Source organism: Leopardus geoffroyi, chromosome A2 (genome assembly GCF_018350155.1).
Source record: "Leopardus geoffroyi isolate Oge1 chromosome A2, O.geoffroyi_Oge1_pat1.0, whole genome shotgun sequence".
NCBI lineage: Eukaryota > Metazoa > Chordata > Mammalia > Carnivora > Felidae > Leopardus > Leopardus geoffroyi.
Window position 1 is genome coordinate 146,728,678 of NC_059331.1, and position 26,067 is coordinate 146,754,744.

The 26,067-nt window shown below is 46.9% G+C and overlaps 1 protein-coding gene across 2 annotated transcripts; it reads left to right on the forward strand.

The window, feature by feature from the left end:
- Positions 1–863: 863 nt before the first annotated feature.
- CPA2 (carboxypeptidase A2) lies at positions 864–26,067 on the forward strand. 2 transcript variants are annotated; one of them, XM_045495648.1, is made up of 12 exons: positions 864–870; positions 4,537–4,611; positions 6,725–6,806; positions 7,477–7,611; positions 8,404–8,499; positions 10,207–10,308; positions 12,581–12,679; positions 14,087–14,197; positions 15,324–15,414; positions 16,981–17,180; positions 19,262–19,346; positions 25,833–26,067. In XM_045495648.1, the coding sequence occupies exons 2-12, from the start codon at positions 4,547–4,549 to the stop codon at positions 26,018–26,020; spliced, it is 1,254 nt and encodes a 417-aa protein (XP_045351604.1). In that variant the 5' UTR covers positions 864–870; positions 4,537–4,546; the 3' UTR covers positions 26,021–26,067. The 2 variants fall into 2 exon arrangements, with proteins under 2 accessions (XP_045351604.1, XP_045351605.1); XM_045495649.1 differs by lacking the exon at positions 25,833–26,067 and adding an exon at positions 23,733–23,881.

Sequence of the window (26,067 nt, forward strand, 5' to 3'; positions counted from 1 at the left end):
TGATTTTGTGTATTTTCCGGTCAGAGCGCAGAAGTGTATGTAATCCGGAATGTTCTGAAATACATCATTAATAGTTTACTCACAGAGCTGCAGGACTCTTTTTACTATGAATAATAATGTTTCCACACGCCAAGGCATTCAGAGTTTTGATTTTGGAGTGTTCTGGAGGCTGGAAGTTCTGCTGGAGGATTTAATTTGTAGTCGCGTCTCCCATGGTTCCATTTAATCCTTCACTCTCCTTACTATCAGGCCGCTTACTTCCTGGGGTTAAAGGGCAAAAGTGGGCAGTGTGCCTAACATCATCCTTAATAGAAAGTAACATGCCATTAGAGCCCTTTTCTAAAGAGAGCTATCATCTTTCTCTTTCTAAATTACAGCTTCCCCACTGATAGATTGATAAAGAAGCATTTGGTCTCAAACGGTCTTTTCCTAGAGCAGAGAAGAATGACTTGGGATAACGGGACAGGCCAGTGTCAGAGCAGTGACCTGCAGAGCGAGGACGGAGCTCCTGGTACCTGCTCCACCTCTCATCAGGCCTCATCGGGGGGCGTTGGGTGGACCGCTTCCTCCCAGGGGCCTCATTTCCTCATCTGCAGAGCAAGGGGGCTCCGATGATCTCTTTCCGGTTGGAGATTTTCTCCGTGATTCTCAAAAATGGGCTTTATTGGGGCTGATGGATACGTTTATGATGTGGCTTGTGGTGAGGGTTTCTTGGGTGCATACACATGTCAAAACTTACCGAGTGGCGTATTTTAAATATATGCAGCTTATTGTAGGTCAAGGATATCTCAATACGGCTATCTAAAAAGAGATTTTATCCAGTTTAATCCAGCTTCCAGAACGATGAGGCAGTAGAAAGGACGGTGCTCTGTTCTGCTAAAAATCTGGTTCCATTGTCAGTGACAGAGAGACATAAACAGTGTTTTCTGGAGTTTTCATTACGGCCTCCAACTAAGGTTTGTGTTTTCTCCTTCTCTGATTTCTATTTGTTTTTTTTTTTTTTTTTTTTTTTTCAACGTTTATTTATTTTTGGGACAGAGAGAGACAGAGCATGAACGGGGGAGGGGCAGAGAGAGAGGGAGACACAGAATCGGAAACAGGCTCCAGGCTCTGAGCCATCAGCCCAGAGCCCGACGCGGGGCTCGAACTCAGACCGCGAGATCGTGACCTGGCTGAAGTTGGACGCTTAACCGACTGCGCCACCCAGGCGCCCCTCTATTTGTTTTTTAAAATTACTGTTTTTGTCCGTTCCAGGGAATGTTCATTCTGCTCATCTCAGACATCGGCCTTGAATTCTCTCTCACTCTTGAGGCTCAGGAGTGTGGGGGCCGGGCTTCTCTTGGATGCCTACTGCAGCTGTAGGTTCACTTCCTGTTTAAAAATTTTTTTTTTTCAACGTTTATTTATTTTTGGGACAGAGAGAGACAGAGCATGAACGGGGGAGGGGAAGAGAGAGAGGGAGACACAGAATCGGAAACAGGCTCCAGGCTCTGAGCCATCAGCCCAGAGCCTGACGCGGGGCTTGAACTCACGGACCGCGAGATCGTGACCTGGCTGAAGTCGGACGCTCAACCGACTGCGCCACCCAGGCGCCCCTGTTTAAAAAACATTTTTGGGGGGCGCCTGGGTGGCTCAGTGGGTTGAGCATATGACTTCGGCTCAGGTCATGATCTCGCAGTTTCTGGGTTTGAGCCCTGCATCGGTCTCTGTGCTGACAGCTCAGAGCCTGGAGCCTGTTTCAGATTCTGTGTCTCCCTTTCTCTCTGCCCCTCTCCCACTCTCTCTCTCTCTCAAAATGCTTATTTATTTTTGAGGGGGGGTGGGGCAAAGAGAGAGAGACAGAATCCCAAGCAGGCTTCGTGCACAGAGCCCCACGTTGGAATGGAACCCTCAAACTGTGAGATCATGACGTGAGCTGAAACCAAGAGCTGGATGCTTAACCGACGGAGACACCCAGGTGCCCCTAGGTTCATTTCCAATAACCTTTTCAGGAAGAGGAGAGAACTCGCTAGTCTCTGACATAGTGAATTCAGTTCATTGGGTAGTGCTCCCCAGCAAAAAGTCCTCTTTGTTTGAAAGCGTGTTGTAAGGGCGATAACACAAATCCTTAAGGTGGGACTTCACAGTGTGATGCATGGGTGCCGAGCTTTGGGGAGGCAGCGTGGAGATCGTGACCCGCCCCTCTTTTAACACCCACCGGAAGGCATCCTGTCCCCGACTTCTTCCATCTGATCAGGCTCCAGTCACTCACCACAGACTCGGGGTTCTCCCCCCTGCAATATCTTCGAGCCCATCTCACACATTCCCTCCGCCACCACCACCTAGTCCAGGCGCGTCACTTGCAATCTGGATTGTTCCAGGAAGCTCCTTACTTGGCTCTCTGCTTAAAGTGTCCCTGCCCTGCAGCCCATCCCGCAAGAGTCATCATTCTTAGGACTGCCTTCCTCAATCACTTACTGGCTCAGCAACCTCCTGCCGCTCTCCATAGCTCCCTTTCCTCAGGTGTAAACTCCTTCTCTTGGACTGTGAGGTCCTTACTATCAGCTCTTCTCATATTTTCTTCTCATATTTTACCTTTCTCACCACGCCCAGGGGCACATCTGCCCAAGAGGGGCTGGTTCCCTGCTAGACCCAAATGTCTGCCGTGTATTCTCCAGTTCTGTACCTTTCTCATGTTTCCCTCCCCCCCCCCCCCAGGTTCCCCTCAGGAAATCCTGCCTTAAGACTCACTTAGCTCAGGGGCACCTGGCTGGCTCAGTCCATTAAACGGCCAACTCCTAATTTTGGCCCAGGTCACGATCTCGCAGTTTGTGAGATCGAGTCCCGTGTTCGGCTCTGGGCTGCACAGAGCCTGCTTGGGATTCTCTCTCTCTCTCAAAAATAAATAAATAAATAAACTTAAAAAAAAAGAAAGACTCATTCGGCTCAGACCCCATTTTTCCAAGAAGCTTTTATTGATTTTCCAAGTATATTCATTTCAATTTCTATGACTACTGTTTACTTGTTAGGTGCTGGGCATGTGAGGATGAATGATGGCCTCCATTTCTTGGTTTCTGTCTTCTCCCTGACACCCAAGAGAATGAGAAAACATGTTAATCCAGGAGTTTCTGAAACCAGACACACACACACACACACACACACACACACACACACACACACACACACAGCTTTCCCCTTCAAGCTGGTACTTGAGAATTCTAACCCAGCAATGATGCAGAGGACAGATGAAATATTCCTTGTGTCTTTTTTGTGGCGTATTCTTGCTGGGCTGAACATAATGTGTGTGAATGATTAAATGCAATAAAGTATGATTCCTAAAAATAGGGAGTTCTTTTTCTTTTGCAATGAAGAACAAAGTCAGATTAATGAAGAATTACGTTTATAGACAAGGGAAGATCACCTTTGTTTAAAAAACCCTTTGCTCAGGGGCGCCTTGGTGGCTCAGTACGTTGAGTGTCTGACTCTTGGCTTCAGCTCAGGTCATGATCTTGTGGTTTGTGGGATTGAGCCCTGTGTGGGACTCTGCACTGTCAGCTTGGAGCTTGCTTGGGATTCTGTCTCTCTCTCTGTCTCTCTCTTTGCCCCTCCCCTGCTCACGCTCTCTCCCTCTCAAAATAAATAAATACACATTAAAAAACAAACAAACAAAAAAACATTTGCTTAAAAATCAGAATGTATGGCATCATCTAATCTTCAAGGGAAAGCTCTAAAACATAGAACAAAATTTGGAAAGGTATACACCAAATGATTTTCATTGGGTGGAGGAACCATGGGTGATTAAATAACACACACTTTTTTACCCAAACTTTCTATAACAAGCACTTTCATTGTCATAATCAGAAAGACATTTTCATTTTGGGAAAAAGCACAGAAACAAGGACATCAATTTGGTACAAATGCTGATGGATCACTTTAGAAAGAGTCCAAAATTGAATATTAAAAGGCCTTCTGTTTTGTTTTAATATAGAGTAAGGATGGGAATGGGCCACCTCTACAGGGAGATTCAGCAGATGTGGACTGAATGGTTGCAGCATTTCAGGGTAAACATTATAAAAATAAACAAATGAGCAAACTAATGGAATGTGATAGACAGGATGCCTGAATAATTAGCCTAAATGCTGTGCCCTTTTTTGTTATTTGGTTTTTGGTGTTTTGTTTTGTTTTGTTTTGTTTTGTTTTTTTAGTCAGAGACCCAGAAAGGACTTTAACCTCAGGTCTACTAATCTGGCTTCTATCACTGGTCAGAGTTGGTGGCACTTTATGTTCTAAATCATAAATACATGATTTGCCCTTGGAATGCTCTAGCGATTTTGTTTTCTTTCCATCAAAATTTGTTATCTCATGGTGGGAATGGAAAATGTACGAATTGGTGATATCACACAGGTGGGTGTTTACGACCTTGAGAATTTGACATGCAGGTGGGAATTTTAACATGTGGGCATTCACTTGAGTTCTTAGACTGCCTACAGATCAGCCTCAGCCATGGGCCCTATAAATAAAGTTCAGGAATGACACTGAATTCTGGACTCTGGGAAGACCCTCGACCATGAAGTTGATCTTGGTTTTTGGTGCCCTTTTTGGGCATATCTACTGTCGAGAAACATTTGTGGGGTAAGTTATGTCTTCTGGTGCCTCTTTGAACTTTGTTGCCTGATTCACAGAGTCTCACTGGATGGTGGCAGAATAAAAAGGTGTAAGTGTTCAGTATTTTCAGAGAAGTCCTCTTAGATTTGGAGAGGGGATGGTGGGAATAACAGAAATGAGTGACTAAAAAAAAAAAAAAACCAAAAAACAAAAAACAGAGATGAATGACATTTAAAGGAAAAAACAAAGTGAAACCTGAACGCATATACCTTTTTCTCTCTGTATTTACTCACATCCCTTGATGATCAGAAGGTAGGGATGATAGACATCAGTGAAAATCAAGCTGTTTGGCCTACTGTCTCAGCGCATCTCAGTAAGTGATGGGTTACTCTCCTACGACCTCCTCCCAGCTATTCTGGGCTCCATCCTCCATATCTGCCCTTCAGACCGAGTGCCCCAGCTATGGAACCTCATGATGTAGGAGAACCGGCACTGCAGATTTCAGCCCAAATCCAACTCTCACGGCTTTGTAGGATTCACCTTTGCTCCCAAGAGTATTGGTTCCAAGATTCTACGAAAAGTTTTAGGCAGCATTTCTTGGAGAGTGTTCCAGGGAGTTAAGGAAGTGGTCAAATAAATTTGACCCAAAGAAGTGGGTGGTGAAATAAATTTGGGAATCAGAGGGTTTAACAAACTATAGGATTTCTAGTGACTTTTACTAAATTCATATGCATTGTAAATCTATAAGAAGGGATCTAGGTTGGTACGTTTACCCATTTTTTTGATCATCAAACTCCTCCCCACTTTTCTTTTTTAACGTGTGGAGAAACTCAAAGGGTTACTATTCCTCAAAACACAGACCATGGGGCGCCTGGGTGGCGCAGTCGGTTAAGCGTCCGACTTCAGCCAGGTCACGATCTCGCGGTCCGTGAGTTCGAGCCCCGCGTCAGGCTCTGGGCTGATGGCTCAGAGCCTGGAGCCTGTTTCCGATTCTGTGTCTCCCTCTCTCTCTGCCCCTCCCCCGTTCATGCTCTGTCTCTCTCTGTCCCAAAAATAAATAAACGTTGAAAAAAAAAAAACCACAGACCAGTAAGCATTAGCCCAAAGCAGTACTTTGCTCAGTACCTTCCCCTTATAAAAGAGGACTCCTGGGCATCTGTGCACTAACCAAAAGGAATGAGACTCAAATGGAAGAATTTTCAGATCATGTGGCAGGTGGATACCTGGAGGCAGAAGAGCCTTGAAGATCTCACAGTCTGTTACTTATTTTGCTAGCGTTCACTGGAAGTTTGCACGGCACTTGGTTTCAGAAGACCCGGGTTCTGGCCCTTGTATATGGCTCTATACCAACTCTTTCCCCACTGCACAAATGCTCAGGGCGGTGACTCAGGAAGTCAGCCTACTTGGAGAAAGCGGTAGAAGGCAAACCGCCACCACCGAGGAAGGGCTATACAAATCCAGATCTACTCCCAAATTTCTTTTCTAAGGATATGCGTTGGCTTGTTTTCCAACTTCTCTTTCCTGCCAAGGTGTCCTTGATATCCTTTATCAAGGATAAAGTGTGGATGGGTGCATGGAGTGAGAAGCACACCATGGTTTTTCAGCGTCCTAATCATCTTTCGCATACCCCAAGTTTGGGTCACATGAATGGGGTTTGGAGACGGCACTCTGATACATTTCAGTTAACGACGACAACAAAAACGTCCTAGGTCTACCCAGATGTGAATTCGATTTCTCTCACAAGCACCAAACTAATTATTCCACTTAAAAAAAAAAAAAAAGCCCCCAACCTCATTTCTGAAAGGCAGAAAGAGTTTTCAAAGCTATTGCTTTATGACCAGCAGGTGTTATTTTAGAAATAATCATTAGCTAAAGGAAAGGTAACTTTAATGGCAAGCTTCCTGCTAGGAGTAGGTACACCTCTTAATTATTATCTAGATACCATTTCCTCAGGGGAAGTAAACTCCTCATTCTGGGGATATGGGTCAGTATACCATTTATTAGTTTCTCGATTGTCAAAGAGATTATTAACCGCTTCATTAACCTCCTTCCTATGTGCGGAGACTAACAGCAGGCGTAACGCAACAGGAAACGGTGTCCAGGGTTTGCTTTTAAGGTCATGTCTGGTTAATATCCTTAGGGACCAGGTTCTCGAGGTCATACCAAGGAACGAAGAACAAATAAGACATCTGGTGGAATTGGAGGCTGAAGAACATCTTCAGGTATCTGTCCTACAGGGAGTTTCTGTTTTGCCACATGACTACTGCACAGTTAGACATGATGATTGGATCTCTTACTTTGGACAGTGGCTCATCTTTGACATGGTGTGAAATGTTAACTCCTGGAGCCGGGGTGTGGAAAACCCAGGCTCCCGTTTCAAGTCTGTGACATTGGGCAAGTCACCTGCTTTCCCTGTGTCTCATGATCCCGTTCAGTATAAGGAGGATAAACATGTCATTCTTCTATCTCAGAGGCTTATTGTACGAGTGAAAAGAGAGGTCAAATGTGAAAGTTACTTCGAAAAATTGCCGAACAGCTTTAATGCGTTATTTCCCTCCTCCAATAATTTACGGTATTAATGTTCTGTTATGAAATGAATTGGATCACTTGAATGTCAACTGTTAAAAAAAACTGCCATAGTTTTAAATAATCTTTGCCTTCTGTCAGTTTTAATATCTAACCACAGGGGGGAAAACAATATAACACATATGTTCATGCTTGGATATTTAAAAAAAAGACCCTCGTGCCATATCACAGTGACTCCATAGTGATTCTAGTCTTGTGGGCTAGAGGCAAAATGGATACAAATTGATTTCTGGAAATCTATCCATGCTGAGCTGTCCATTTCCCTGGAATGACCCGTGTATTGCCTTGGCCTTTTACCCCTTCCAGCTTGATTTCTGGAGATCACCAACCATCCCAGGGGAGACAGCCCATGTCCGAGTTCCCTTTGTCAGCATCCAGGCGGTCAAAGTCTTCTTGGAATCCCAGGGAATTGCTTATTCCATCATGATTGAAGATGTTCAGGTATTTATTCCACAGACCTTGCTGGTCCACATGAACTGAAGGTCCATCCTTTTTTCTCCTTGAATACCCTCTGCCAGGGAGAGGACCTGTGGGTGCCACAAGGGCCTTCCTGCCATCGGGGCTACCCTGCAGAGTGGGTAGGGAGGCACTGTCCCTCTCCTGTCTGCATTTGGCATGAGTGGGATATGGTCATAAAAAAAAAAAATTTGAGGGAAAGGGCAAAAGAGAATCCCTGGCATGCAACGTCGAGCGCAAACCGAAGCATTTTAGCTGAAGTAAATAAAAGTAAAACGTCACTCATTTAAGTTTATTTATTTATTTAGAGAGATTGATCGTGTGCGCACGAATGGGGGAAGTGCAGAGAGAGAGGGAGAGAGAGAATCCCAAGCAGGATCCGCACTGTTAACGTGGAGCCCGACGTGGGGCTCAAACCCAGGAACTGTGAGCTCAGGACCTGAGCCAAAATCAAGAGTTGAATGCCTAACTGACTGAGCCACCCAGGCACCCCTCATTTAGTTTTTAATTGGGGGTTAACTCGGGCCCTGGGTTCCCAGAAAGGCAACCACAGGACTGTCATCCTGTATTTTCAGCATCTGGCTGGCCCCAAAGTCCCGTTAATGCCTCCTCCCCTTTCAGGGTGCTCTCAGAAAGGGGGAAAGGCATGACCCCAGAGCCTGGAGGACCGGAAGAGGATGCTTGGACTGAGGACCGTGATCTTAGCATTTCCTTCACAACTGTAGATGCAAACGCATGGCTATAAGCTAATCAGAAGTGTGACTGGTTTTATCTCAGGTTCTGTTGGACAAAGAGAACGAAGAAATGCTACTCAACCAGAGAAGAGAACGGAATGGCAACTTCAACTTTGAGGCTTATCATACTCTGGAAGAGGTAGGTGTTTCAAAATGAGTATCAGAGCAATGGGCCATTTTCTCCTCTGATGACAAGGCTTTTGCTTCGGCCTGGTGATTTAATGGCAAGTATTCTCAAACTATTTCCTAACTTCTCCAGTTTTCTCTGGGATTTCACAGCCAGTATCAGTGTCCCTGCCTTAAGGCAGGACCTGAAGCCCACATACCCATTCCAGGAGCCATTCCATTACTTGGAACCGTCTAGGACTGTCTTCAGGGAGCACACAGTCGCTCATGCTGATGAGCCTCTCCCCTCAAGGCCCCTTGGCCAATTTCTGACCTGTGCTACCCACGAAGCCACCTGAGAGTTGTGCTTCATGGCTGGAATTGATGAAGACAGACACCTCTGCCTGCCAGCGGAGGGTGGGGTCTCCCAGCCTGACGAATGTGCCCAGACCTCATAGGAGCCGAGGCTAGTGAGGTCTCTGCTGTCTTTTCTGTTGGCGTGAAGAATGCCCCCTTTCCTCCAGCTGGGTCACAAGCTGCCCCCTGGACACCTGGGCAGGGCCACACCGCACTTGCCTCTTTGTGACACGGAGCTTTTCTCAGGGTCCACAGGGGGTCTATTTGCACTAACTGATTTGGAGTGGGGGAATGGAGGGGAGGGGGTGACAAGACGGGGTGGGGTGGGGAGCTGGGGTTGGAGGGGAACAGGGACAGGTGGGGGAATAGGAAAGAGCCAAGGGGGGAGAGACCTGGTAGGAACTCATCCCCTAAATCACCAATTCTAAATGCAAAGAACCCTGAAATCAATCGTCCCCCCTGATTTATCCGATGGCAAAAGCTGACCCGACCTAAACGCATCTGGGGACAAACTCTGCCCTGAACTGCCTTGCCACTCATTTGTTTCACCGCCGGCAATACGAACGTGTTCGAACACGGAGCCAGGCCACGTGTATCATGTGCAACACACGCTTCCCACGACCCTTCTGAAATTAAAACACCAAAACGAAACGCCGCCACGATTCTTTATTTGAAATACGCAAGGCCCCGACGGCTTTCAGACAAGGGACTGCGAACCACTGGGGAGAGCGAGGGGAAAAGGGAGCGGAGCAAGCAAGGCGCCCCCGCGCGCTCCCCGGGCCTCGCACACCGGCGTCCGTGTCCCGCGGACAGCAGGTGCCGGCAGCGGCCGGAGGGGCTGTTTTGCCCGCCGGTCACTCTCCGGACACGTCTCACGCCCAGCCCCGGACGCAGCGGCGCAGCGTTTCCATCAGCCTCGCCGAGAGGGGCCCGAGGTAGCCGGCGGCGGACGCGCCTCACGGGCCGGCGCCCCGTCGCCCCTGGCCTGGACCCGCCCCGCTGCCTCCAAAGCCACCTTTCTGCGGGTGCCCCTGGGAGTCGCGGCCCTCCGCCAGGGAGGGCGAGCGGGGGACGCTGCCCCTCAGAGCTGAGCGGGGGGACGGCCTCGGGCAAGCCAGACAAGGGCCATTTTGTCGGAAGCACAAAACTGGAACGAGCCGCCTCCGCTGCCACAAAATGGCTCCCCCCTCGCCGGCCCCTGCAGACGCCCGGTGACTCATCATCTCTCCCCTCCGCTACCCGCGTCCCCCATCCTGCGGCGTCGGCCGCGCGGCCCTCTCCGGGGCCCGGAGGGAGTGGGAGTGGAGGAGGGGGGAAAAGTCGCTCACGGGGGCGTCACGTCATTCATTTGCAAATGTCTGTTTGTTCATCTTAAACACTGCAGATTTCCCAAGCAATGGATAACATCGTTGCCGAGCACCCCGGTCTAGTGAGCAAAGTGAACATTGGCCATTCTTTTGAAAAGCGGCCCATGAACGTGCTCAAGGTACACAGGTGGCAGCTGTGGGTTTTCCTCCCGAGAGGCTTCTAGAATCCCGCTCCTCCCAGGCGAGCCGTCAGTCCTGGCTCTGCCTGCAGAGCGGGTCCCTTTTTTTTTTTTTTTTTTTCCCTTTCCCCCTTTTTTCCCCCCTCCTAACCGGTCCTTGCTGGTTTTGAGTATCCAGCTCCCCACAACCCCCGCCCCCCCCCCCCCCTTTCTTTTTCTTTTTTCTCTTTCCTGCGCAAGCTGACGCAGGTCTGCAGGAGTGAATTAATGCTCTCATCTTGATAGATTCACTCGCCGGGAACCAGAGGCGAACGCGCCAATAGGAACGGAGGAAGGGGGAGGCGGTGCGGGCCCCAGGGCGAGGGGGGCGGATGGAGGAGGTGACGAGGGTCCCAGGGTGAGAGGGGGTGGTGGAGGAAATGACGAGGGCCCCAGAGTGAGGGAAGGTTGGGGGTGGCGGTGCGGGCCCCGCGATGAGGTGGGGGCTTTGGAGAAGGTGGTGTGGGCCCCAGGGTGAGTGGGGGGGGGGCGAGGGGATGGACGTAGGGGTGCCGCCTTGGGGTGAGCAGGGGAGGATGGGGGAGGTATTCTGTAATTAATCAAGGTAGGAGTTCTGTACCTTGTTTCTCTTCTCTTTTTCTTTTCTCTCTCATTTTTAAAGTAAGAGATTTACAAAGAAAAAAAGCGCCAAGTACTTGCCTGAGCTGCATTTAAAAAACAGAAGCGTTCCTGCAGCGAGCAGGAGAATGACAGGGCAACTTAACTGCGCAGGCAAATGCCCAGAAAACGAAGGCTTTTCTTTTCTTTTCTTTTCCTTCCTTCCTTCCTTCCTTCCTTCCTTCCTTCCTCCCTCCCTCCCTCCCTCCCTCCCTCCCTCCCTTCCTTCCTGCCTTCCTTTCTTGGTGCTAGTTGAAAAGGGTTAGGGTTTTACTCCAGCCTGTAACCTCTGACAGTCTTAGTGCTGATAGTTTCAAGCTTTTGCACTTTGCCCAGAAAGAATGAAATTTATTTCCGAGTTTCCTAGAAAGAGTTTGTGAAAGAGAGAGAGAGAGGGAAAGAAAAACAGAAAGATAATGTCACAACTCCCTACTAAATTTGGAAATGTTATGGCTGAGAACCAAGGGACTCATTGGGACAGATGGATTTCTCCAGAGTGTTTCTCCCAAAGCAGGCTTGAGAGGAGTGGTTTGCCTATTTTATGACACCGTGGTACATTTGCTAATATTTACTACCTTCTTTAAAAAAAATTTCCTTTTCTGTGTTACTGCTACCATTGGGCCAGGAAATCCCAGATTCTTCTCCTCCTTGGATTGTCCTGGCCTTCTCTTATCTAGGGTGGTTCGTGGTTGAGAATGTTCTGTGTTTTTTTGAAAGGTCCGCTTTTTACAATTGAGCTCTTTGGGGGAAAAGATATGAAACCCTTTCAACTAAAACTCTCAAAGCCCATGAAATGTAATTTTTAGCAAGGATTTGCATTTCTCATTTACCTTATCTGCTATGTTTAGAATGCAGCACAGAGACAGAAGTTGATGGTGCAAACAACCATCCTCTTTTCCTTCCCATTTACTGATCCAATTGACAAAGCCACTCTTCCAAATAAAACTGAGACCCTTAGGTCATAAAATTTAAACTCTGGAAAACACCTCCAGAGCCTACTACCTATTCTGCTTCTGTGAAGGACTCGAAAGGTTATCCCAAGCCTTTTTATCACAGAAATAACACAATCGGTGCACAAGTTGGAAAACAGAAACAAAAAAGGAAAAGCATCCCCATGTTCCTAATTCCACAACTACGGGGTGATCGGTGTTAATATTTTGTTGTGTATCTTGCTGTGTCTGTGTTCTCTCTTCTTCCCCCTCTTCCTTTTTTCAGATGGTTGTGTGCATACGTATATAGACATGCACGAACTGGCCTTTCGAGAGAATCAAAATGGCATCGCACTAGTCTGTAACCTGTTTTAGAAAATTTACCCCAAATGATGAACCTGTGTTTTCATGTCATTACGTTACCCGCAACGATTTTTTTACAAACATCAAAAAGAAAGTCCACGCCCTCTTGTTAGCTTGCATTTAAACTTAGGGTAAAAGCACGGGGCCAGGAAAATCACGTGAAATGGGAAGAGTTAGTTGACAACATCGCTGTCTACACCTCCTCCTTCTCTCTCGATCACATCAAGTACAGAACGAGGGACAGACAAGGCCCCTGGGGGAAAAGAGGGGGGACAGGAGCCCGCAGAGGTGGAGCCGTTCACGTTTCTACGCTTGTCTCACAGTTCAGCACCGGAGGAGACAAGCCGGCCATCTGGTTAGACGCCGGGATCCATGCTCGCGAGTGGGTTACCCAAGCTACTGCGCTGTGGACAGCAAATAAGGTCGTTTTTCCTAAAATTCCTCGATTATTTTGGCTTTCTGGGTTAGGCCCCACCCAAACACACAACAGTCTTTGTGATCCGAACGGCCAACGCTGATGCTCTCGGCGAGGCTTTCTCTTGTCCTACTGGCAGGAAGCAGGCCCATTCAACCTTTTTTGGTATTTCGGTATTGCACTGCCCCCGGGCCTGCCGGCCACTGTGTGCTCGGTTAACAGACACCGCCAGAAGAGATTGAGAGGGTGGTAAGTATAAGGACCCCAGGAGTCAGATTTCAGCATAAGAACAGACTAGAGAAAAATTGCTTCGCTGCCTGGAGCCGTGAGGGCTGAGGGACTTTGTGCTAGAAATCTACAAAATCACCAAAGGGGCTCAGATGGAAAATAGAAATGGGTGCTAGAAGAGTTTACTCTGGCCTACGGATCCAAAGTGAAATTAGCGAAGGGTTTTTGGGTTTTTCTGAAAAGTTTCCACATCAGGTTTTGAAGTCGGAGTGTGGCAATACCTTTCTTCCACATGTTCGTTGGAATTAGAGTCAGGACACCGGGCTGGGTGTGACCTAGTCTGGTATTGCTTAAGTAATTCAAAAATGACACGCTATAAATCAGAATGTTAATTCATGAGCAAAGGAAATCAATCCACATCAGATCATTCAAGCATGTGCAACCACGTGCATACCGACTGATGCATTTTTCCCTTCAATTAAAATGCAGTTACCTTTAGGGTATTATGAAATGGATATTTAACAGTTGAATAATAATGCCTTAGGATGGCTGAGCACAGGAAATGAATAAATTTTAATCCAGCAGAAACTCCAGCCCTACTGCAATTGATGGCAAGTAGAAATTTAATTCCCCAAATGGAATTTAACCGGTTCTCTGTATCTTCAGAAAAGTCTCTACGCATTTAAGTAATCTGTTGTTTGTCATGAGTACTTTTGGAAAGCCTGCCTATGTGACGACGAAGAAAAAACTGAAAAACATTTCTTTGGTTCTTAGCTCCCCTATAAGCCATACCGACGAAGAAAAAACTGAAAAACATTTCTTTGGTTCTTAGCTCCCCTATAAGCCATACAACGCCATTGCGAAGTGCTTTCCCAGAATGAACAGAAAGAATTCTGCTTTTGAGAGAGAATGGATAGGTGATATCTGCGTTTTATTTCATATAAGTAAATTATCCTGACTAGAGATAAAAGTATAGACGTTGACGTATTGAACACGTGAGCGTTGCAGGAGACCGGACTGTAGTCCTGGCAGGTTCTCATTGACCAGCAGTATCTGGTCATGGTCATGACCATGGTCATGGGATCTGGTTCATGTTTGAAAAAAAACCACATTGTCTTACTATTCCATCCGTTGTTCCCTGGTGAAGGGGGAGTGTGAGATTGACATATTTGTTGTCTCTGCTCAGATTGCCTCTGGTTATGGAAATGATGTCTCCATCACTTCCATTTTGGACACGATGGATATCTTCCTGCTGCCGGTTACAAACCCCGATGGATATGTGTTCTCTCAAACCAAAGTAAGCCTGGACCTTTTTCTTCTTCAATAAGAATTGATGGAGATGCGTAGGACTTTAACAAACAAACGTAATCTTTCTGTTCTTGATTTACCATAAGTGGAATGACTAATTTCTCAGTAGTGGCCCTGGATGGAGGCACAGAGTGGAGTTTATAATCACCTCTTATTCCAGCACATGATGTCTTTACATATTGCCGCGGTCAGAGCCCATTTCAGCGGTTAGGCTGGGCTATTAGAGCTCAGCGTTCACAGTGAGTCACCTAGGAGATTTGTTCCGATTCTCTCTGCGTTTTTTGTGGTGGGATTGATAGAAAAGAGGAGGCGGATGTTACCTGCTGACAATTAGATTGCAGTAGGATTTGGGTAGGCAGTACAATGCATTCGGCATGTTACTTACAATTTGTAGAAGAAATCCTCTGTAATATCACTAAAAGGAGTTACGTAGTTTCTTTTCTTTTTTCATTTAAAGTCTCATTACAAAACACCGTTGTGGCAACTGTGACCCCACGTATATTCAGAGTGAATCAGAGCTTCAGGTTTATTTTTGGAGGGAGCCAAGTACGGTAGTGTTTTCCAACGGGCGTTTAAAAAGAACTCGTACAAATACTAGTACTCAGATACCCTATGAATAGAGAGTTCCACAGTCAAGTTTGGGAAGTACCGCCTAATGTATCACCCTCCTGGAGCATCGTAGAAAACGTGAAAGTGTTAAAAAAAAAAAACCAAAAAAACCCTAGAAGTGCTGAAGTAAATTAGCTAATTTAGCTCTATATTTTCCTGAAATAGTCCATCACAGAACCCTTGCTCTCTCCCCGCTTTGTTTATTGTTGTTTTTATTTTCTGTTATTGTTAAGAGAACTGATGTTCTATGGAAAATGGTTTGGCAGGTATTGACTTGGAGAGATGGGGATTATTTCTCGTCTCAGTGAAATGACCAAGAAGCTCCTGGCAGAACCCTGGAGGAGGACTATTTGCCACCTCTGTGGGCAAGGGAAATTAGCATCATTCCAAAGGGACCTTCCCGGGAGGAAGCAAGGGAAATTAACAGAATTCTAAAGGGACCTTCTCATCAGGCTGAGTGACGGTCCTTCTTTTTTTCTGTGTTCTCTTTCGGTTGGATTTTAAAGAATCGTATGTGGCGGAAGAATCGGTCCAGGATACCCGGAAGCCCCTGTGTTGGTGTTGATCTTAACCGGAATTGGGATGCAGGGTTTGGAGGTGAGCGCCGGGTCTTGCCCCCCAGGGATGGTCCGAAGTTGTCTGGCCCAACTGGCTATTTTGCATGGTTGTGCAGTGTCGTCAGCCTGCTAAGCCCATTCAGGATTGAAGCCATTTAAAAACCCATTTAAAAAACACTTAAGTACATTCCCTTCACAGGCACGCAGCGCTGTCCCAGATCTCTGAGCAGCATTTAATATATTTTGTCTCACATCTTAGTTTTCCCACAAGCTGTAGCCCAGCTCGGCTTCGCTTCTGAGTTTTCAGAGCGAGACTCGGCACAATGGCGGGAGGCCTCAGGAAGCTCCAGACCAACCACTAGAGGGGGTTAGGATCTACTCAGAGGAGAAGCATTACATCATCTCTGGATGTTTCGAGAAATAAAACTAAAAAGAAGTACAAATAGGATTAGGAAATTGATTTTCAAAAACAGATTCAGAGGGAAAATGCTGGCTTGCTGCTCTGGTCTCGTTGACTCGTGGCTCTAATTTTTTGGCAGGCTGGTTGGGGGGCTCCTTTATGCTTGTAGGGACCAGTTAAAACCCCTGTGTTTCTCTAATTACAGAATTGAAATTTGTATTTTTCTCATTAGGCCTGGTAACAGTGAGGTTAGGAACTGTCTTTTTCATCGTACTATCCCTAATACGTAGTACAGGTCTGGCATGATTTAGGCGATCACTAAATATTTGTCAGACGAATGAATTAATGAGAATTATTGAACCAAGAAAGGACCCACTAGGGAATTGTGACAGGATGTGGATGAGTGGCAACTTCATTCATCGCTTTTACAATAGTTTTTTTAGCGTAGGAAAAAAAAAATCAAAGCATACGATCTAAAATACCGCGCAATGCCCAGGAATTCAACGTCAGGCTCCCTCCCCCCCCCAAATGTTATTGTTCTTATTAACTAATCTTGAAGTAAAGTGACAGGTTGTATTTATACTGTGTTTATATCCTTTAGAGACCCTGGGGAGTCCCAGCCCCTACCCAGCCCCTCGGAGTTTTTCTAGCATTCAGAGCCCTGGCCAGGTCATAGTGGACCACTTTGGTGGTCACGAGTAACTCTAGTTGCTGAGAAAATCAAGGCCAAAGGTGGCCTCGTTGTCGTCAAGTGTAGTGATTTCCTCACCGCAAAAAGGGTGTCAGGGTTCCTTGCATTTGTGGCTTTGTGATTTAGGAGTACAGATGCATAGAATCTTCTACTCTTGGACGCTAAGAATTGGAAGCAATCCCAGAAAAGAGCTTGCTCAACTCCCACCCAAGGCAGGAATTCCATCTATAATGTTAAATCTAGCTTTTCTTCCAACGACTCCCACAGAGAGGAGATGATCTAATTTGATAGCTCTTTCTGCCATATAGAGGAACCATATTTCTAAAGAAGAGAGATGTGTCCAGAATCACTTCAGTTTGGCCTCCCCTGTACCCTTAGACAGCAACTCGGTGTAGTGCATGGGCGACCTTGCTCTGATTTCCAGAGGAAGAATTTGGTGATGCATGGTAAATGTATCCATATGGTGTCTCCTTAAAGCTCACTGTTTCTACTGGGCTTCTTCTGCATCCCATCAGGACCTGGAGCCAGCCAGAACCCTTGCTCTGATTCCTACCGTGGACCCCAGGCTACCTGTGAAGTTGAAGTGAAATCCATAGTGAACTTCATCCAGAGCCACGGGAGAATCAAGGCCTTCATTACCCTCCATAGCTATTCTCAGCTGCTGATGTTCCCCTATGGGTATACATGTACCAAGCCTGATAACTTTGATGAGCTGGTAAGTTTCTGAAACTTCATTTCAGCTCAGCCACGAAGGTCCATTGTGTGGACAAGTAAGTTTCAGTCATACAGTCAGGTACTGAGATGGGGGTGTACTAGTGACAGGTTACAAATGAATAGGTCCAACTACTGAGAAGTTTGAGATGCTGGCAGATGTCTGAAAGACTGGTTATGGACTTTCCTAAATTAAGTTTCTTTGGGAAATAGAATTGATGAGATTCCTGTTACCTTAATCCAGATGAGCAGGAGCCTACATTTGACCATAAATTCCCAGGATGTGCTCTCTGTTGCTTAGGAAATAACCCACTTGAATTTGGACCCGAGGCTCTTAGCTCTGTAGTCGGATGCTGTTGTATGCCAGGGAATACTGTCGCCCAGCTCTGTGCCTCATACCTTCCTGGTGCTTTCGGCTCTATGACCGGTTATCATGCTGTGCCGATGTGTGACGTTAGGCATAAAACACTCAGCCTGCCTAACCTGCTACCTTCCATCATCTCTCCTGTTTCGGAATGAGCAAAATGGTGGTGGCCTTAAGTCAGATGGTGACATCTCGGGGACTACTTAAAATTCAGCAAGAGCTATCTCCAGCTGAAGAGAATGTGCAGATATTCCCAATTTGGCTTTTAGGCTTGGTTTTCGAGACCCATGTGTTAGAGGTAAACCCTGAGATGGGACTTTTTGGTCAGTTTACTTTCAGATGCATTCTTGACAGCAGCTCCTGGCAGAAATGGAATAAATTATTCCAATTCAGGTGTATCTCTCATCTCGTCAGTTGGACGTTAGCCCTGTAGGGCAATTTTCAGGGTTTTGATGGTGAGTATTACCACTCAAGGTCAAATCAGAGAGAACCGTAGGATTGAAAAGAACCTAAAAGGTACTTTTCGTAGACCCAGATGACCTTAAATTATCCAAACTGGGTGCTCACATCTCTGCCAGGTAGTCATCCAGCCTGTGTTTGGACAGTTTTCTGCCTCCAAGGGATTCTATCCCATGTTGGGGTATAATTGATTGTTTGAGTTCTTCTTATGGAGACCCAAATCCTTCTCCTTAATGGTTTTTACCTGCCAGTCCTGGTTTATCACCTTGCTCCATAGAGCAAGTTTGTTTCCCTTTGAAAAGAAGCAAATCCGTTAATTACTTGAAGAGTGATAACCTGCTTTTTCTAGGTTTTTCCATATCCCTACTACATACCTGCTGTTCCTTCAAGCACTCATAACATGGTCCCAAGTTCCCTCACCATTCTGGTTGCTTTTCTCCCAACATGCTTTGGTTTGTGCGTGTTCTTCAAGGGTAGCTCCCAGAAGTGAGTGTAAAACTTGTGTCGTGGGTTAACCAGCACAGAGCAGAGCATGACCATCACTGCCCTCATCCAGACCGTGCACTTCTGCTTAAACAGTTGAGGGTCACGTTAGTTTTTTGGCAGTAGCATCGTGCCGTTGACTCACGTTGGGCTTGTTGACAACTGAAACCCCCAGGCTCTCTGAGGATTCTGCCGAGCCAGGTTTCCCCCATCTGGTAATTGTACGGCTGTTTTCCTGGACCCAAGTTCAAGACCTTACATTTATCCCTAGCAAGGACAGTAAAGCCTCAATCAGTCAAAATTGGAACCCTCAAATAATGGAAAATATTTTGCTGAGCTCTACTTCTTGGAAAAAGAGACAATCATAGGGAAGGAAGCCAACGTAGGGATCTAGTAAAAAAAAAAAAAAAATCCACTTCCCGGGTACATCCTGGGGTCAGTACGTATTTTCTTTAGCCCCTTACTCCCACCCTATTTCCATCCACACCCCTGAGCAAGGAGAGCTGGTGGCAAAATAATGACCCTGGTGTAGCTGTTGCAAACACCTGGAAGAATACATACACAGTGAAGGTCTTCGTGTTGTATTTTCCAAGCCAACAGAAGTGAGCTAGCGCTCGCTTCTCCGTGAAAATGGCCGAAACGAAAGGGCATGGTGCTTAAGCCTAAGTTAACCGGAGTCCAGTTAATCAGACTGCCTCGTGCTACATTCTGCTATTGGGCATCCGTTCTTCAAGCGACAAGTGTTATCCGTCCACCTTTCCTTGGTTCTCTCACTCTAGAATGAAGTGGCCCAAAAGGCTGCCCGATCTCTGACAAGCCTGCATGGCACCAAGTACAAAGTGGGATCTATCTGCTCAGTCATCTGTAAGTATCTGATGTGTTTTCACAAATGACCCAGGTACGATGGCAGGTACGATGTGGTTTTGGGCCAGAGCCTTGCAATGCCCTGATGTGAAATGGAGAGGTCTTCATGCATGGCACCCGGCGTTGCCCAGTTTCCCTCTGTGAGGCTAGGTCCCTCCCATGGGATACTTATTAGGTGATATCTGGAACAGAGAACTTCTTAAATATCTGAGTTATGTACATTCCTCTCTGTTCGTCCTGATCCTTACAGCTCGCCGTCATCGTGTGGAATCTTGTTGCCGAAAAATAAGCTTTTGTCAAGACTTGGTCCTACGTTATCACTTTTATTAATTATCCCTTTCTTGGCTAAGAGGGACGGTGCTGTGGACTGGGTGTGGGGACAGAATGGGTGCGACTTTTTAAAAGGACCCCGATATTTTAGCGGATGGCCTCTGTCGCAGTCCTTTGTGCAGGTACCGTTTGGGGAGCCAGAGGGGAGGATAAGTCAGGAATACCGGCAGCGTCAGGAGTAAAGCTGGGGAGCCTGCTGGCGGGCTTTCTGGGACTCCCTTCTCCCACAGTGCACTGGGATAGAAACAGGAAACTGCAGTGCTGTGGGAAAGCCTAACGCATCCGTCCAGATTCTGAGTCCCCCAGAGGAATCCCCCGCTTCCTTAGGGACAGACCCAGAAACTCAGGACCCCACAGTCGAATGCTCAGGAGTCTCCCAGTGCTCCCGTGCCCGTGGATCCTTTGGAAACAAATGTCTCTTACGGGCACTCACTCTGCTCAACACACCTTTACTAAGCATCTACTGTGCGCATCATTGCGCCAAGTACTACAGACATAGAGAACTCATTGTTTATGTGGGAGACGAACAGGAAGACAAACGGGCTTCAGTGTGCTGTGTGCAGCAGTAGGTTATACGTGGTACAAAAGTCGTAAGCAGCTGGAAGGATTGGACAGTGGCAGAATCAGGAAAAGCCACATATGGGAGGAGGACAGGATTTTGATGGCAGCTCACCAAATGGCCGGGGGAGGAGAAGGGGATGGGGCAAAGGCATGGAAGTAAGGCAGAATGGGCTCTGTGACCCACAAGGAGATTTGGGACTGCTGGGATAAAAGTGGGAACAAGGGGAGCGGGGCGCTCAGGTTTTTGCGTGCCATGGTAAGTTTAGGTTTTAACCCAGAGGGTTCTCAAAGCCTTTGGAGAGTTTTCATCCGGCAGTGAGTGCGCTGAGGCTTTGTGCTTCAGAGAGGACACAACCAGCAGCAGTGTGGAGGACGGAGTGTGGCGGGCTGGAGGTACAAACATCCCGCAGGAAGAGTAGGAATTGTTCAGGGAGAAATGGTGGTCCACGCTAGTATAGTGCCAGTGAGGATGGAAGGCGGACATTAAGCGGGTAAAACCAAAAGGCTTTTGTCGTTCATTAGAAGGGAGAGCTTCTCACCGAGGGGGTCATTAGATCTGGGCAAGTTGAGGTTGAGAGAACTGTAGCGTTTTCAAGCGGGGATGTCCTGTAGGCTTTGGGCTACGTGGCCCTGGGATTCTGGAGAGAGGCTTAAGAGTCGTTGACATGGAGAGGATGGTTGGAACAGGAGAGCAAGGAGATCACTTGAGAGGGAAGAGCCCTGGATGGAGGAGGGGAGCAAGATGTCGGACAACAGAAGGGGTTAGTGAGGGAGGGACACACAGTGGGCCTGGGCAGAGGGGCCAGGAAGCTTGTGTTTCAGAAACCACGGAAGGAGCAGTTGTTGGAAAGGAGGCAGTGGTTAACCATGACGAAAGGCTACAGAAAGGTCAACTCTGACAAGGACAGAACATTTACCATTGGATTTTTTTTTGAAATGTTTACTTATTTGTTTTTTCGAGAGAGCCAGAGAGAGAGCATGAGTGGGGAAGGGGCAGAGAGCGGGGGTGGGGGACAGAGAATCCCAAGCAGACTTTGCACCGTCAGTGCAGAGCCGGGTTGTGGGGCTCGAACTCAGGAGTTGTGTGATCGTGACCTGAGCTGAAACCATGAGTCGGAAGCTTAACTGACTGAGCCACCCAGGCTCCCCCTTTGGACTTTCATCACTAGCTTATTGGTGGCCTTAACCAAAGCAGTTTCCTAAGCGTGGTGAGGGTCAGGGGAGGAGTACATGGGGTGGGGGAGAGCGGAGGTCTGGTGAGTGGACTGCTCTTTGGAGGATCTGAGATGAGAATGGAAAGAGAGAGGAATGGAAGGCTTCGTTTTTGAGATGAGAGCCTAACTTACTGACTGTGGGAAGAGGACCAATAGAGAGGGAGAGGTGGGAGATACGGGAGAGAGGAGAAGTGACCAAGGCAGTGCCGTTCCCAAGTGGAGGAGAAGAGGGGCCAGAGGAGTCCAGCAGAGGTGGATAGATCAGGCTTGACTAGGAGGAACAAGTGTGCAAGCATGCTCAAGGCACCAGCACGGCTCCATTTGTAGGAGGGGGGTGGTGGGAATCCAAGGGAAGGCACATTTGTTAGTCATGGTTTTCTCAATGGGAGTCTCGGAGAGCGGAGGAGGAATAGTTGACTTACCATATCTAGAACAATTGATGGAAATCCAGAAACTACTGATCATGAAAGTTTCTTTTTTTTTTTTTTTTTTCCAGTTGGTGGTTTTTCTTTTCTAGTTTTTTGCTATTATGATACATTTAAAAGACTTCACAGTGGGGTGCCTGGGTGGCTCAGTTGGTTAAGCATCCGACTTCGGCTCAGGTCATGATCTCGTGGTCCGCGAGTTCGAGCCCCGGGTCAGGCTCTGTGCTGACAGCTCAGAGCCTGGAGCCTGTTTCAGATTCTGTGTCTCCCTCTCTTTCTGACCCTCCCCCGTTCATGCTGTCTCTCCCTGTCTCAAAAATAAATAAATGTTAAAAAAAAAAATTTAAGAATAAAAAGCTTCATAGAAAAAAGAAATGGCAATAATCATATTTTCTTTCCATTTCATCAGTAATTTTGTCAGTGAACACAAATGTATCTAGTTGTAATCAACATCTATATTCTATTTTGTGTCCAGTTTTTTTCCGTTAACGTTGTTTCCTGTATAGTTTTATGTATTTCCGCTCTAGGTACTTGTTATTCCATTACGTTGCTGTATCCTGGTTCTTGGGCCTTTGTATTGTCTGCTAAATGGTGCTACTACCTGTTGGTACAAACTTGTTTTTCTTCTAAATGATCTCTTTGGTGTATATTCCTAAAGCAAGATTAGCAAGTCAAATGTTGAATGAACAGATTTGGCGTTATTGTTACATATTGTTTTAGGCTATTCTCTGGGAAGACTGATCTGCTTCCAGTTGCCCAGACTTTTTTTTTTTTTTTTTTTTTTTAAGTTTATTCATTTTGAGAGAGAGAGAGCATGAGCAGGGGAGGGACAGAGAGAGAGGGGGAGAGAGAGAGAATCCCAAACAGGCTACACGCTGTCCGTGCAGAGCCTGATGTGGGCTCGATCTCATGAACTGAGATCATGACCTGGGCCGAGATTAAGAGTTGGATGCTTAACCGACTGAGCTGCCGAGGTACCCCTACAGTTGTCCTGTTAAATCATGACCTTTTAAATCATGTTCCATGTGGAATTGTCCTCTCCTTTGGCAGAGGGACCTCCAAAGAGCAGAGCTCTCCGACTGGTGGCACTGGGGAGGAAGGCCATCATGGCCACTTAAGGCTGAGGAATGCATGTTTTCTCTGTTTGGCAGCCTCTGAGTGGAGGCTGGAGTTCAGAATGTCAGCAAAATGGCATCATATGTCCCCCCACATGGGATCTCAACCATTTTATTACAAGGAGTCTAGTTTTTCACCTTTCTTATGTGAGGTGTGTACAAGGGAGGTAGGTCTTGGAAGCCTGAGGTTTTTTGTGCTTTTCTTGGTAAGGTTACAGATATTTCTATTTTTAAAAAGTTTATTGGAGAGTGAGAGAGGAGAGAATCTGAAGCCGGCTCCACCCTGTCAGCACAGAGCTTGATGCGGGGCCCAAACCGTCAGATCATGCCCCGAGACGAAATCGAGAGCTGGACATTAACCGACTGAGCCACCCTGGTGTCCCCAGATATTTCCTTTTTTTCTTTTTAAGTGTTTAACCATTTTTGAAAAGGAGAGAGAGTGTGTGTGCACAAGCGGGGGGTGGGGGCAGAGGAGGACAGAGGATTCAAAGTGGGCTCTGTGCTGACAGCAGTGAGCCCGAGGTGGGACTCGAACTCATGAAGCGGGAGATCAAGATCTGAGCCGCAGGCAGATGCTCAATTGACTTAGCCATCCAGGTGCCCCATAAATGAGCAAGTGTCAGACAGGCATAGGGTTTGCTGTCTGATCTTTTGGAGCCTGACCATTAATGGTCAGGCAAGTTCTGGCTGTATCTTTGCCCAGAGCTGACTCTGTTTTCGTTGATTCTGGCCTCATTCCAGCTTGGACAAGCACTGCCTCTAAGAACAAGGCTCAATTAAGTACTTTTGCCTCCTGCCCCACATTGGTATGTAGCTCTGGGCTGAACACCTGCTTCACTCCACCCACGAGGTGGCTGGACTTCTGTGGTGGGTGAGACATTTCCTGGGTAGTTTCTCACCTGGAAAGGGCTCTGAGAAGCTGCACCACAATAGGTGTTGTTACTTGAGTCCTTTCTTAGAGAGGTAGTTGGTGAAAAACCCAGACCCTGGGGGGAGAGGCCTGGTTTTGAGTCCTAGTTCTGCCACTTTGAAACCAGGTGATCGCAGGCAGGTCACTCCTTCTCCCTTTTTACGTATTTATCTTTTCTGTTCTTCTGTGAAGAAGCTTGTTGAGAAGCTCAAGACAAGAAGAGCTTGTTGAGAAGCTCAAAAGATAGAATGTGGAATGAAAGTGTTCACTAGCGTTAAGGCATTATATACATGTTGCTGGTTAGTTTCCTGGGGGATTACTCCCCTGCGGGTACCTCGTCTCTTTAATGTGGTCCAGATGTTTTGATAGGATCGTAGTCATTTATTCACGATGATGGTTCCAATCACAACGGAAATTTATCGCACGCTTCTTCTGCATACTTTATCCCAGCTCCCTCACTTAATTCCTCAGAACCTCCCTTTCCTCACTTGGAAAATGGGAATAATACTAGTATCTACCTTGTGACCCGTGTGGGGATTAAATCAACCAATTTAGCGTAGTACCTAACACAGTTAGTAGGTGCTCAACAGGTGTTGGAGTCAGACACATAATATTATCCCACTGCATTTCTCACTGTGAGATAAGTACTGTAATATTATACCCGTTTGGCAGATGAAGCCTTTGGGAGTCAGAGAGGTAAGTGCCGTAGGTCCCCCGGCGAATGATCTGCAGAATCAGGATTCAGTCTGCAGCCAGGGTTCCGTCCACTGTGGGCCTCTTAGTGGGATAGGCTGGGTCACGTAGCATCAGTTAGTAATTTTGGTACCCTGGGGGATTTGGTTCAAGTCAGCAACCATTTGGGTGAAGGCCAAGGCACAAATCACAGGTGTTTATAGTGTTAGTTCACACAGTAACCACTAATTCTACTTCTCCCTGGTACAACACCCTGGTCTCCCTGTCTGTCCAGCCCCATTTCTTTTTAATTTAAAACATTTTTTTATGTATTTATTTGGGGGGAGAGAGAGAGAGAGAGAGAGAGAGAGTGTGTGTGTGTGTGTGTGTGTGTGTGTGTGTGTGTGCATGGGGTGGAGCAGAGAGAGGGAAAGAGAGAATCCCAGGACGCACGGCTTGAACCCGTGAACCGTGGACACTGAGCTGAAAGTAAGAGTTGGACACTTAACCGACTGAGCCACCCAGGAGCCCCTGTCTAGCCCCATTCTTAGGGGCTAGGTGACTTCTTCCATCTCTCCCATCCGTTTCTTCCATTGACCTCTACCTGCCTTCCCTGGGAGGAGCTTCAGAGCTCATCCATTGCTCAGATCTTCTGAGTCATGATTGCCATTAAGTCTTCGTAGGCTAATGCCACCTTCCTTCATCATCTGTCACGTCAGCGGCCACGTGTTACACAGGTGCACATCAGTTTATTGATGTAACCCATCACATATAGGTGCTGGGCATATTATTTGGTATCAGAATAAAACTCCCTCCACCCTTACGCTGAAAGTTCCCTGAGGGAGGGCAGGGGCCAAATCTCTTACTCTATTTGTAATCCCTCCTGTCCCATAAGAGAAAATAATGTCTACACCTAGCACTCATCTAAAGAAGGAAGTGATGGTGTGGCCTCCTTAAGGTGTAGAAGATGCCAATGAGGAAAGCAGGCAGGATTCCAAATGGGTAGATGAAGCCAGAGGCTCCTAAAAATGCCAAAGGAAGGCTAAGTATAGCGTCCATTTAAATAACTTTTTGCTTTTCAGATTAATCTTGTAATTTTTCATAAGTGTGATCCTCTACAAAGCTATCTCTGCTTTCAAGGTCCATAAAGAGAGGGGTCTGACTTATCTTTGGTAATGGTGAAACTTAACATGGAGGTTGATAGCTGGAGAGGCCAGCGGGAATAGCGTAACCAAACTTTATTCTCATTTGCCCTTCAGACCAAGCCAGTGGAGGAAGCATTGACTGGTCATATGACTATGGCATCAAATACTCATTTGCCTTTGAACTGAGGGACACAGGTCGATATGGCTTCCTCCTGCCAGCCAATCAGATCTTGCCTACAGCTGAAGAGACCTGGCTTGGCTTGAAGACCATCATGGAGCATGTGCGAGACCATCCCTATTAGGGCTCTGGGGAATAAACACCATTAAAAGTTCTTTGGTTTAAAGCAAA